Source organism: Vombatus ursinus, unplaced genomic scaffold, assembly GCF_900497805.2.
Source record: "Vombatus ursinus unplaced genomic scaffold, bare-nosed wombat genome assembly UNPS02014770.1, whole genome shotgun sequence".
NCBI classification, from domain to species: Eukaryota; Metazoa; Chordata; class Mammalia; order Diprotodontia; family Vombatidae; genus Vombatus; species Vombatus ursinus.
Window position 1 is genome coordinate 25,038,458 of NW_020954548.1, and position 14,353 is coordinate 25,052,810.

The 14,353-nt window shown below is 36.1% G+C and overlaps 1 protein-coding gene across 3 annotated transcripts in view; it reads right to left on the reverse strand.

Annotated features, from left to right (window-relative positions):
• RIC1 (RIC1 homolog, RAB6A GEF complex partner 1) overlaps positions 1 to 14,353 on the reverse strand; it is a 146,751-nt gene that overhangs the window by 42,524 nt on the left and 89,874 nt on the right. For all 3 annotated transcript variants that reach the window (XM_027862781.1, XM_027862780.1, XM_027862779.1), the window contains 4 exons: positions 6,729 to 6,820; positions 4,394 to 4,482; positions 2,411 to 2,555; positions 220 to 268 (listed from right to left, as the gene is read on the reverse strand). In XM_027862781.1, the coding sequence (XP_027718582.1) occupies positions 220 to 268; positions 2,411 to 2,555; positions 4,394 to 4,482; positions 6,729 to 6,820 (375 nt within the window). The remainder of the gene's footprint in view (positions 1 to 219; positions 269 to 2,410; positions 2,556 to 4,393; positions 4,483 to 6,728; positions 6,821 to 14,353) is intronic.

The following is a 14,353-nucleotide window of genomic DNA, read 5'->3' on the forward strand; positions in this document are numbered from 1 at the left end:
AGTTATTGTCACCAAAAAGAATAAAAAAATTAAATACTAAAGACTGACTAGGCTTTCCCCCTTTACTTTTAAAAACTGTTTTAGTCAATCAAAAATTACATACTGAAGAACTTATTCATATTCTGGCAAAACATTAAGTCACATAAACAAGAAACACCACACATGACAAAACACAATCTAGACTTCTCATATAGTGCTAATTCTTATAGGAATACTAACCATAGAGCTGATCTTAAGAGGTTCTTTCTTAGTACCATCTGACCGGTAACTGAAAGAAAAAAGACATCCTTAGTATAGGATTTTAAAAAATAGAGAAAAATAGAGAAAATAGAGCCATCCACCATGAAGTCCCTACTTTCACTTTTCATCTCTAAAGCCCCTGACATCTTTTTCCAGTCTCATTTTTTTCCCTCCAGTCTCTGATGAGAAGTCGGCTCTTTTTTTAAAAAAGAATTTATACCATGTATATAATTCATGTTTTTTTAAATATAAGCTTTAAGTTAGCTTAAATTATTTTTAACAATTTTAAATTGAACAATTCTTTTGCCTAAGAAAAAGCAAAGAATTGATTGAAAAAACTCACCACTACAATATTAATTCTATTTGGTTACTTTTTACAGATCTGTACAACAGAATAGCAAAGAATTCCTCAATCCATACCATACAGCAATCTTGATCATGCTATCTCGTGCACAGCAGGATGAGAAGGTTCTTGCTAAGAGGCTCTAGGAATGGAAACTGGAAGGATTATACACAGTGAACTTTCCACCTTACCAAGCATATTGGGAGTAGAAAAAAAGTCAAGTTCCTCTTGTTAACATTTGTGAATACCCTTGATAACATACCCTACTCCAACTTCCTCCAACAGATTGCTTGCTCAATTATCCACCCCCTCTCCCTAAATTTTCTTCTTTCCTTATCAATTAATTCATTTTTTTGCCTAAAAACACAACTAAGTGTCCTCATCCTTTATCAATCCTTATTTGATCCTTTCATGCACTCAAAACTATCATCCTATACACGATCCACCCTCACAGCAAAACTCTTAGAAAAAAAAAGATGCTTATACTTTTTTGACTACATTATTCTCCACTCACTCCCCTCAAAAACTTTTTTCTCCAAAGTTACCTTTCTCTTCTCAAATCCAATAACTTCTTAAACGTTCTCATGATAAGCCTTCTTGACATCTCTGTAGCAGCTGACCACATTTTCCTCCTGAGAAATTCTTTCCTCAGCTCTCTTCCTGCCTGACAACTCCTTCTCAATTTCTTTTGCTAAATCATAATACATACCTTATCTTCTAAATGTGGAAGATTCTAAAGCTGTCATGGACCCTCTTTTATTCTCTCTCTCTTTATACTCTCTTGATGACCTCATCAGTTGTCATGGATTCAATTACCATCTTTATGAAGACTGCTCTGGTACTCCATCAACTGGCTAATGGATATCAACAATAGTTGTCCTAAAGATATGTCAAAGGGGCTGCTAGTTAGTGCAATGGATAGAGTGCTTAGCCTAACGTCAGGAAGACTCACCTTTATGAGTTCAAATTTGGCCTTGGACACTTACTAGCTGTGTGACCCTAGACAAGTCACTTAACCCTCATCTATAAAAATAAGCTGGAGAAGGAAATAGCAAACCACTCCAGTGCCTTATCAAGAAAACCCCAAATGGGGTCATGGAAAGTTGGACACAACTGAAAAACAACTGAACAACAAGACATGTCAAACTCAGTATGTCTAAAACAGAATTTATTATCTTAATCCCTAAATCCACTCTTATTCTAAAATTCCCAATTTCTATTAGGGGCATTATCATCTCCAAGTCACTCAGATTTCAGAAGCTTACAGTGTTCCTTAACCCCTTAATTTTCCTCACCCTACATATCGATCAGCTGCCAAGTCTTTTTAATTTTACTTTCATAGCATCTCTTGCAAATATCCTCTTCTCTTTACTCAAACAGTCACCACCTTAGGCTCTCATCACCTCTTGCCTGGACTACTGCAGGTCTCCTAACTGTTCTCCCCACCTCCAGTCGCTCCCACTCTAATCCATCCTTCACACCAGCTAGAAGAAACTATAAGTTAGACAACTTCAAGGGGTAGACACTCTCTGTCAGGACTTAATTTGGCAGGGGAACCATGATATTTACCTTACCCTCTGGTAGGGGTAAAATAAGACAATTTTCAATACATCTTGCTTATTATGAAGACAGATTTCCAGAGATACATTAAAAATGTCCTTTTAGGTGATAAAGCAATGAAAAGCTCTAAAACAATTCCTTAGAAATTATTGTTTAGAAAAGGGGGGAAACAAAACAAGAGAGACAGTACCAGGATAGAAAGTTTGTTTTTTTGTCTTTTTTTAAAAAGTTATTTGTTCTAATATTAGTTATAATTCATTCACTCACGCAAAATCTCCTCCAAGAGTACAAATCAGCTGGGCACCAAACACACTCCATAAAGAAAGGCCTCCATGTTCCCAAGTCACCATTACAACACTGTTATCAGGAGACCACCTGATCAATTTAACAGCTCCCGTTTTGTTCCAAATATCTATTAAAAAAGGTTAAAGGAAGGGGAAAGGATGTTTCATAAACATACTTTATATGTTATGTTCCATATGTAGAGGGGTTCAGTAGAATAAAACAAGTACTGAAACTGGAATTAAAAGATCTGGGTTCCAGTTCTGACTGCAATTTATCCACGCAACCTTCAGCAAGATGTAATTAATTGAAGTTTCTTTAGGGTTGCCTTTTCTTTTTTGTGTGAGTCCAGTAGTACTCCTCTATAGTTTCTATGGTTAGTTACCATGACGGGAAAAGTTCTAGTAATATTATTATCAAATTATTCCTACAGTAAATTCAGATTTAAAAATACTAGCCTTTTAGTATCATAATTGCCTAAAAATTCCCTTCTTTAATTTTTATTTTTAACCATTTTAGCTAAAATTGGTTTTGTTCTAAAAGGTGAGGCTTCCTCACATTAATTATAACAACAATGGTAATTGTCATTTACTTACCACTTTAAGGTAGGTAAAGCACTTTACATACATTGCTTCAGTTCATATGTATACCAATGCTATAATATAAGTACTACAGTTAGATGAGGAAAAAAACATGTCCAATTCTGCTAATATTCAATGTTTTGTTATAAAATACATCTTTCCCACAATATATAGACATGCAGATAAATATCCAGGGTCTCTACAGATAAGATCCATGTGGGCATAAGCAAAACCCAGACAAACCTGGAGTTCAAAACCCCAGAATTATTGGTGCTGGTCTCTACTTGTCTAGTACGGGGACTTAAACTGAACCAAGACAGAAACAAACAAACCTTTTGAGTAAGACTTTTAAGTTTAATGTGTAACTAATTCAAGCAACAATATGAAGTAGCAAAGAGATGCATATGACTTGCATACTTTTAATAATCTATAATATATCTATTTCATGGGTTTCAAATGAATTAGAACTAGGAAGGGATCTTCGAGATCACTGAAATCAACCCTTTCATTTTATTATATAACTCCTAACAAATTTTACTACACAACCAGCCAGCAGACAAAAATTACCTAAATATAGCAAATCAAAGTTCATTTAAAAATTTTATAAATAAATGGAACACCGAATATCTAATAGAGACATCAAATTACTCAAGATTCTTAAGTTATATCCCCAAATTTAAAATATACACCTCATAGTCATTATGTACACCATTCCATGGGTAAAATTTTATTTCAACAAATTGTATGGATAATGAATTTTTTAAAGCTGCAATTTGGTCAGTTTGGCATCTGTCAGTAACACTGGGGTTAGGACAGGCTTAACAGTCAGCTTAAGGTTAGGCTTTTATGACATACAGATGTGATGTGTGAAGAGAAATGTTCAAATCCACAAGCCATGCTATAGAGTTCTACTGAATATCAGGTATTATTTTGAATACATCACCAGTGAGAGATAAGAAAATCTCCTTTTTTTAATTACAGAATTTTGTCATAATAGTATTAATGGACCTCATCAAGAATATGTATGATTAGAAAAGAAGGTGGGCTACTCAAATAATGAGAGTAAGGGATTACAGATAACAGCTGGGTGCCACAGTGGAAGTCACAATATAATAAAAGAACCAGAAGAAGTCCTCTAGCCATTGGATGGATTGTCTAAGGATATGAATGAGATATGAATATGGATATGAACTGGACATCATGGGAAACCATGGTGGGGGTTGAAATCAGTTCCAGTTAGAAACTAGGAATACTAATGAGATCTCAGATCTATCAAATTTTGAAATATTTTACTTCCAGTAAACACTTTTCAATTTACATCACAAATTTAGCACGTTACAAAAATCAAGACCAGTAAGTTTCACAAATAGCATAAAAAATAACTCACCAGGATATTGTTTTGGTGTTAGCTCCAATTTGTGAGACAGCTGCATGGCTCCAGTGGTGTTATCTATTGTGTAAACTTGCACAGATCCACTGGAAAGTAAATCATACAACCTTTGAGGGGGGAACTACTTCTGAAAAACTACACAAACTCAAATATAAGAAGTGACATTATCACTGCTCAGAAAAGTAACTTCCTGGCAAGCAAGAAACATGCATACTTAAAAATAAGGTCCTTAACTTTAGCTATTTTACACTTACCTTGCTTCATTTTTCTATAATCAATACAAAAATAGATTGAAATATATCTTAGAAAGGATTTTAAACTATGATTATTTTTATTCTCATATTGTAGGGTAGCTAAGCATTACATCCATACATACTTCAATACTGGCATTATCATTACAAATGAAATGAGAAGATATAAGGAAGTTGCAGATGAAGGGAAGGATGTATCACAAGTTCTCATTAGAAAGGTAAATTAAGGAATTGATGAACTTTAAAAATGTACCCAAAGGCAACAAAACACTTCAATTTCATGGAACACTGATCATCTTGCCTTGTGGTGTTCATGATGAGCAAAAGAAAAAGACTAAGACGAAGATAACTACATTTTTCATGGTAAAATCTGTTGGAAAGGATGAGACTACAGGCCATTCAGTTTGAAATATTAAATAGGAATTTCAAGATGCAAAACTGGAACTTAGTAGAGAGACTAGACTTAGATATAAAGACTTGAGAATCATCTACATAGAGATGATCATTAAATTCATGGGAGATGATAAGTCACCAAATGAGAGAATAAAAAGAAAACAGGAAAGGGCCCAGAGACTTAGCATAGATTTAATTACCATCCCTACACAAAAGACTCCCCCAATTATACACCTAGACTTAATACCTTCTGAACTCCAGCATTACCAATGTTTTTACTGGGATGTCTGATTATAATCTTCAATTCAACATGTTCACAATGGTACTACTCATTACCTTTACCTCTAAACCTACCTACAATCTCTTCTGGCCCCCTATAGCCCAAAGCACAAAAATAGAAACTACTCATTTTGACATTTGAAGTCTTTCATTGGCTTTAGTTTACCTATTGAGACTTATTTCATATTAATTCTTTACACACACACTCTATGATGAAGCCAAAGTGGCTTATTTGCTACTCCCCAAACTCCCTCATTCCATCTTTTGCCTTTATGTTGAAGCTCAAGTTTTGCCTTATATGCCTGGAATGCATTCCTTAACTTCATCTCCTGGAATCATTAGTTTCCTTTAAGGTTAGCTTCAGATGCTACTTCCCAAGGGAAGCCTTTCCTGATACCCTGATTGTTAATGCTTTCTTTCTCTGTAGGTTTTCTTGTATTGGTTTCTGTGATATTGTTGCATCCTTCCACAAGTAGAAGAGTTCCTTGAGAACAGAGACCATTTTTCACATAAAAAGTGCTTAGCACATCTCTGATGAATTAAATCCAGGCCAGATTCTTCTTTTACAGATAAGTAGACAGAGGCCCAGAGAGTTAAAGTGAGTGACAAAGGTCATGTAGTGAATTCCCTATCTTCCATTAGACCAAATACTTCCATGGATTTGAGACCTTCCAAATGTGCTCCCTCCAAAGATACAGCTCAGCCTGTGTCACCTTCACATGCTCTCCACCCAGGCTCCTGGCCAACTCTCTTGTTGCCTTATGAGTACTTCTCTCCCATTTACTCCCATCTTCCTTTCCTTGCTTTCCCTTTCTTACTCTGGGCACTGTAATAAAATCAATAGCATCACTGCCTTCTGGAAAAGACATGCCAACTGACTGTGCTACACACCAGCTCACAACCCCTGTGACTCCCCAGACTAAAACTCCCTTCCCTTTCCAGCATGGCAGCACTAGTCAGAGATTACTGGAATAACTTTCTTAGTGGTTCAAATCAAAATAAAAATATATAAATAAAAATGTGGAAGAGCACTTTTAGGAATTTAAAAATTCAAGTGGTTTAATATATTTGATGCATATGTAGCTATGTGTGAATATATCTAAATATCTAAATCTGTGTATCAGTGTGCTACCTTTAAGTTGTAGAAGAAAGCTTACATTTGGAATTTTAAAATTTAAATTAACACAAACCTAACTAGAGTATCAACAAAACAGCCTTAATATTAATATACTGTAATAAAATTTCTGTTATTTTAAAATAGCAAAAACACATTGTAACTATAATTATTTTAAGAGAAAACTTTACCAATAAAAAAGACTGTACTAAATACAACTTTGTATATGGTATATTCATTCAATTAAAAAGGTAAAAATTTTGGCAATCATTCTTAAAACAAACATAGCACTTACCTAGCACAACCAAATGCCATGAGTCTGTATTTGTTATTTACTGCTACGCAAGTTCCATCCACAACATCTTGTGCCCAAACACCACGGAGCTGCTACAATAGAGAAACAGTTTGGAATTAAAATGTTTTCCCAAAGATTTCACATTAATAATGATTCTATCTCATTAGGTATTCAATGTCTTCAAATCACACTTGTTCTGAACAAATTTAATGGCTTATTCCAGAGTACAAAATCACATAGGATGGCAAGGTATCAGAGGAGTAATAACCTATACTGATGGGAGTAATCACACTGATGCGATCTCCCAAGGTACTGTAATATTTGAGGGATTTAAGTCAACCCTACATATTTATTCAACAGTGATTAAGTGTCCATTTTATGTAAAGTACTCTATATACAAATGTATATACATCCAAGAAGAGAGGAGAGTCCTGGGACTCAGCAATCACTATAGCTTTAAGTGCCAGCAGTAAAAACCAGAAAATACAAACATCCTCTTCATGAAGCTAGCCAGGCAGGTCATCAAGTACATGGAGCAGAGGGAGATGATTGTTTGGGTGAGCCATGCAAGGTAAGAGATGTATTTAAACGAGTGATAGTGTGGGGGCAATACATGACACGGAATCGTGTTTGTGTGTGTGTGTGTGTGTGTGTGTGTGTGTGTGTGTGTGTGTGAGTGACACTATCTTAGTTCAGTTCCTCATCACCTTTTATCTGGACTGTTACAGAAGCCTCCTAATTGGTCTCCCATCCTTCAGTCTCTCCCTTCTTCTAATCCATCCTTTCCATATCTCCCCACATAATATCCCTAAAATAAATCTCTGGCCATGTCACTGTCCTGGCTCAAAAACTTCCAGTGGGTCTTTATACCCTCTAGGATAAAACGCAAGCTCCTCAATATAAACCCTTCACAATCTGGCTTTCCAAATACCTTTCCAGATTAATTTCTTATCACCTCCCTTTACACACTCTATGTTCCAACCAAACTTGGCATTCCATTTCCCTTCTCCATGCTAGGGGGCAGTCCATCCCACATAAGTACTTCTTCCTCACATGTTTCTTAGAATACTTAGGTTCCCTCAAGTCTCAGGCTAGATGCCACCTCCTGTGCTTTCCTCCATGTTGTAAGTGTACTCTCTCTCTCCTCCATTTATTTCCTATAAATACTCACCTGGGAACATGCTGTATATCTCAAAACCACCCCCATACCCACTCCATACACTCAATGAAATGTAAGCTCCTTGAGGAAAAGAACTATTCAGTTTTTGTCTTTGAATTCCTATGACTCAATATAGTACATCTAATAGATAATAAGTATTTAAATCTTGGTGAATTAAATTGAATTGAGAACCTACTCTCAAGAAGCTTATAATCTAAAAGGAAAAAAGACACAGGCACACAAAGAACTATAACACAGAAATGAAAAGAGGTCCAAACAAAATGCCCAGAGAAATTTGAGGAGGGTGAGATCATTGTTACACGAAAGTGGGTGGAGGAAGGTTTTGAGAAGGTTGTCAGTGAAGACTACATGGAGGAGGTGACATTTTCATTAGACCTTAAAAATAGTTTGGGACTTCCAAAAAATGGAGCTGTTAGGGGATGGGAAGAGATAATTCTAGACATGAAGGGTAATGAGCAAAAAACACGGAGACTGGAAAGAGTAGGCTCCTGATGGCAAAGATGGCAGAGTAAGAAGCAGCAGAATGTGTCAGTTCTTTTCCACACTGATTCCAACAAAATTCTAGGAAGAGGACCAGACTGACTGAGTAGGGAAGGAGAAACTACAATGAGTTATTTTTCCAGCCTAAGTCAGAACAGAGAGAAAACCAGAGGTCTTCAGGAAGTAGGTAGGGGGTCCAGCTAAGACAGACCAAAAAAGAGCCCTTCAGAACAATCAATCAATAAACATTAAGTGCCAACACTATGTGCCAGCACTGAGCTAAGTGCTGGGGATAGGAAAACAGCAAAAAATAGTCTCTACCCTCAATGAGCTGGCAGTCTAATGAGGGAGATAACCAACAAGCAAATATATACAAAACACGCTACATACAAGATAAGGAGGAAACAAATTAATAGATAGAAGGCAATAGAATTAAAAGAGGTCAGAAAAAAGCTTCTTGTAAAAAATGGGATTTTAGTTGGGATTTAAAAGAAGCCAGGAAAGGGAGTAAATGGAGTTGAGGAAAGAGAGCATGCCAGGCATGAGGGATAGCCAGAGAAAATGTCCAGAACCAAGAGATGGAGTTTCTTTTTTACAAAACAGCCAGGAGGCTAGTGTCACTGGATCAAAGAGAACACGGTTGGGAGTAAGGTATAAGAAGGCTGGAAAGGTAGTGAAGTAGGAACAGCAAAGTCCTATTTTTCCCCTAGAGCAGTGAGGCCCCATCCTTTCCCTACATGTTGATTAGGCAACCCTTTCCCCTATATTCTTAGCCCTTTCCCCCATATGCTGCACAGACAACTACTTCCCCCATATGCTGAATAGGCAACCTCAACACTCTGTAGCCTACCCTATCACCAGTGGTAAAGGGACTTTCCCAAGATGGCGCAAGCACAATGAGATTCTTCAATGCCCCATAGTAACTTATGTGATGTCAAAGCCCCTACTAACATCTCATGAATACGATAATATGATAATGAAGATCACTGTCTGATGGACTGTCTGAAAATCATGGCGGAAAAAAACCCCCAACAACTTGAATCATTAAAGAAAACTGCCCAGATCACTTGGAACCAGAAAGCAAAGTGAAAATATAGACTTGACTTGTGGGTCACCTCCTGAAACCCCAAAATGTAAACTTACAAGAATGTCATGGACCAAATCCATAACTTCCAAGACAGGCAGAAAGGAAGAATTCATTTATCAAGAAGTCACTGCAAGAATTTTACAAGACTTAGCTGCCACCACTATATGGGGGAGACAGCTTTGAACATTATATTCCAAAAGGCAAAAGATGTGGACTTTTCTATCTATGTATGTTTTCATATCTAAGAATAACTTACCCAGAAGAACTGAGTATAATCCTACAAGGATAAAAATAGACCTTCAATGAAAGATGACTTCTAAATATTCCTGATGAAAAGTCCAGAGCTGAATATTTTGAAATACAAACATAAGAGTCAAGAGAAATATAAAAATGTAAATATGACTAAGTGGAAGGAAACAATACAAGGATGAAGTTATTTACATTCTAATAGGGAGAGATGATACAAACGTTCACTTAATCAAGACCACACACTATTTAGTTAGTGGCAAAGATAAAATAGTACTAATCTCCCATCTAGGGCTCACAGAAAATATAAACAAACATGGTGAGACCTGGACAAGCACACAAATATATGCATGTATGTACATCTATATATATGGATAAGGTTGAGACCTTTGATTTCACTGATATAGGAAACTCCTAGATGAGGACACTCCAACTACCAACGCAAGTCAACACCTTCTCTCCTAGGGCAGACAAGATTAAAATGTGATGGGGATATATTTGTCCAACAGGACAAAGATAATGTTAATATGTGATTATCCAAGTTTGGAGAAAGTAATGATAATATTAGGGTGACATTAAATATACTATTCATGACTACCCGCACGATGAACTCAGAACTTCCTTATTATCTCATATTATAAAAATAAGATTAGAGAAATTCTACAAATGTAAGAGATGCAGACTTTTCTAGAATTGAAGCACCATTAAAAGTAGAGATTTTGGGGACAGCTAGGGAGCGCAGTGGATAGAGCACCAGTCCTGGAGTCAGGAGGACCTGACTCCATTTTATACTATACATTTATGCAAAGTGCTGTTCTTAGCACTGACAACGATAAAATCGAAATATTGATCGACTCTGCGTCCTGCAGTACGAAATATTCTGCCAATATTTAAATCTTTATGTAAAAATAAACTAGCACATCCATCTCATTATTATGCAAATTTGTTTTCCTCTTTAATAAATGGTAAAATTATATGTATACCAAAGAATTTTTTTGTTTTGTTTTGTTTTTTGGCTAGGCGATGGGGTTAAGTGACTTGCCCAGGGTCATACAGCTGGTAAGTGTTATGTGTCTGAGGCCGCATTTCAACTCAGGTCCTCCTGACTTCAGGGCTGGTGCTCTAACCACCATGCCACCTAGCTGCCCCCAAAGAATTGTTTTAAAATAAATTTCTTTATGACTTATTACTAGTAAACGTTTGATTTGTATATCTATTTTATATACCGACGCATGCAGAGTCACGTAAAAATTTCTTAGGTAAAGAGGGGTCAGGAGTGGAAAAAGTTTAAGAAGCCCTGGCTTAAACAACAACTGGAATCTACTAAGGAAGGGAAAAGAGTGGGAGTCTTAAATAAAAGCTTCTCTTCTCAGCACTTTTCTATCCCTATCATGTTTGAAAGGATTCTACCTTCAGAATGACTTACGGCATAAATTTGGAACCCTTCTTTGCTTTTAAAGGGTCAAGTAAAATCTGGTTCAAAAAGCAAAATATGTTCGCAGTGTGCATATAGTTTAAGCCAATACCTTGCAAGTTATATAGCACTCTAAGGTTTGCAAAGTACTTTAAAATTATTTCATTTTATTCTCATAATAACCTAGGAAGTAGTGCTATTACTATTTCCATTTTACAGATGAGGAATACGTGACTTGCCCAGGGTTACAAAAATAATAACTATCTGAAGCTGCATTTAAATTCAGGTTTTCCCGAGTCCAGGTCCAATGCTCTAACCACTGTACCACCTAAGCTGTCTTGTAAAAGATATTGATGTAATATATAATGTATGCGGATATTTGTATATTATATCTGTTTTAGTAGTTTATCCCTCTACTATATTGTAAACTTTTTATGCAAAGGGTCAAGTCTTATTTAAACTTTATATTTCTCCAAGCATCTAGGCATGGTGAGTTCTCTGCACTAACTTTTTTATAAATCTTTGCTGTAAGGAAATATCATATTGTAGGAAGACGGCAGTGTGCAAAGACATAGAGGAGCCCAAGTCTCTAGAAAACACTCCACTGGGGCTTAGAAACACTGCTCTAAAAAGAAGTAAGTCATTTGTGGATCCCCCACCTAGTCTAGGAATCCAAAGGGGATATTCATCAGAATTCTGTGACTATCCTGGCTTAGTCAGGCTAGGGCAGGCAGGCAGTATCAAAACATTTCAGACAGGTAGAAAGCAAAGGCCCATTGGCATTAGGTGCCCACCTTTCTGTGTTCCAGGCAGTCTAGCCCAGCAGGTTATAGCTGCCTAAGTTCAGCTACCGGAGAAAGGTTCTAGGCAACATCCAGCCTGAGCAGCCCCGAAACCTGGGGCAGGAACCCAGCATGGAAGTAGTCCCAGAGGCTTGGGAGCTAGTAAAGCGAAGGACCCAAAGCAGAACTTACAGAAGGCGGAAGTTCCACAGCCCTATGTCAAAAAGGAACCCTCAGACAGCCTACTACCAGCATAAATCTGGAATCTGTAGGAGGGGCCTACATAGTTGGCCCCCATACACTGGACCAGGCAGGCTACTCAGTTGTGAGACTGACCCAAGCACAGAAAAGTGAAATTTACATTTGAGGCAGATGAGATGAGATAAGCAAACTAAGAAAAAATGAATACCATTAAGAAATACAAACCTTCTAAGGAGTAATCTCACTTATTCATGTAAAGGAAATAAATGTCCCGGCCACAGGGACTACAGGAGCACTTGGAAGAAATGAAACAAGAGATAGAGTGGAAAAGCTAAGGAACAGCAAGGAAAGTTGTCATCTTGTAAGAAATGGTGACAAACCTCATACAAGAACTGAATGCCCTGAAAATCAGAATGCGCCAAACAGAAAATAACATAACAAGAAATATTTCAAAAGATCAGGGGGAAAAACATAGAAGGAAATTTAAGAAATATTTTTATCAAAAACAAGTTTTTTTTAAAAGTCTGGATCACATAATTCAAGAAATTTTTATGAAAGCTTAACAGAATTCTTAAAAAGAGGGCTAAGAGAATTTATCCATTGTCTCCTGAAAAGAAACCTCAAAAAAACAAAACAAAACAAAACACCACTAGCAGCCAAAAAGACATTCAAGCAACAAGGAATCACAATAAGGATCCCACAAGCAGGATAGCTTGGAATACAATATTCCAAAAAGCAAGAGTTATGAAGGTTCAATCTAAGATAACCTATTTATACCCAAACTAAGTATAATCCAAAAGGAGGGGGTTTAAAAAAAAGGCAGGCGAGCTTTAATGGAAAGGAGAATTTCTAAGCATTCCTGATGAAAAAGTCACAACTAAAGTAGGTATTTAGAAATGTAAACATAGGCACCAAAAGAAACATAGAAAGGCAAACATATTTAATTGAAAACAAACAGGTGGGGATGAACCATTTACATGTTAATAGTGGAATAAGAAACAGGATCTTCTCAGAACTTTTCATCTTTAAGGCTCATAAGAAGAAGATAAAAATGACAGAAAGTCGGTGAAAAGTTTTGTTGTTTTAATTATTTTAGGAAAATTCTTTTAGGACAGAGGACAACTAGGGAAGAAGGGAATGAGGAAAAAAAATCACTACTGAATTATAAAAGTTTATAAGAAGAGTATATAGTCATAGAAGAAAGGTCGGGGGGACCAGAATCCCATAAATTTCACTTAATCTAAAATGGGTAAAGGAAGATTGAACATAAATAACCCCAAAAGACTTAGGTATAGAAATGCATTAAATTAAATTAAATTAAAAGGGAAACAGAGAACAAAGATAAGGGACAGTTTAAGAGGGCTGTAACAGAGAGAATGACATAGGTAAGGGAACCATTATCATCAAAACAAATGTTGGAAAGAAGAATGTGAGTAGGAGATTAAAAGGAAAGGAAGAGTGAAATCCTAGGATCAAAGGCAAGGTAACTAGAAGAAAAAAGTTGCAAAGAGAGAGAAAGCTGGTTGTTTCACTTATAAGATCACTAGCATCAGGCAAACTCCCTCTTTTATCACCTCCTTATTTGTAAAGAGAAACAGCAAAGAGAGGAAAAGTTACAAGAGGGCCAAGATAAGGAAAACACATAATTAACAATTGTAACTAACACTATGAATGGGACGAACTCATCCATAAAATGGAAGCGTCTACAGAAGAATGGATTAGAAAACAAATTTTGATAATATATTGTTTATAAAAATAAACAAGTAAAATGAAAAGCTGGAGCACAATCTATTACGCTTCTGCTGAACTCAAAAAAGGAGCGGTAGCAATCATAATTTCAGATAAGGCTACAGTAAATGTAGGCATAATAAGAAATAAGTAGGGATATTATATTATACATAAAAGCATAAGATAATGAATATCAATTTTCTCTTTTTTTCTTTCCATATATATGTATCTATATAAGTGTGTGTATGTATATGGACATATTTTTTCTTCTTAAAAATTTATTTACTTAGAGGGAAAGTTAATTTAACTGGAGGGAGCTGAAACTACCACAAAGAGGATCCTTCATGTACCTTTTTTAGACCAAAACAAATCTAAAAGATAAACAAGAAAAAAGGTAAGGACCTAAACATAATCTTGGAAAAATTAGAAAAGATGTATTTTTGTCAAGGAATTGTTATACATCAGTGCTGTATATAGCACCTTTGCAAAAACTGACCATGTATTAGA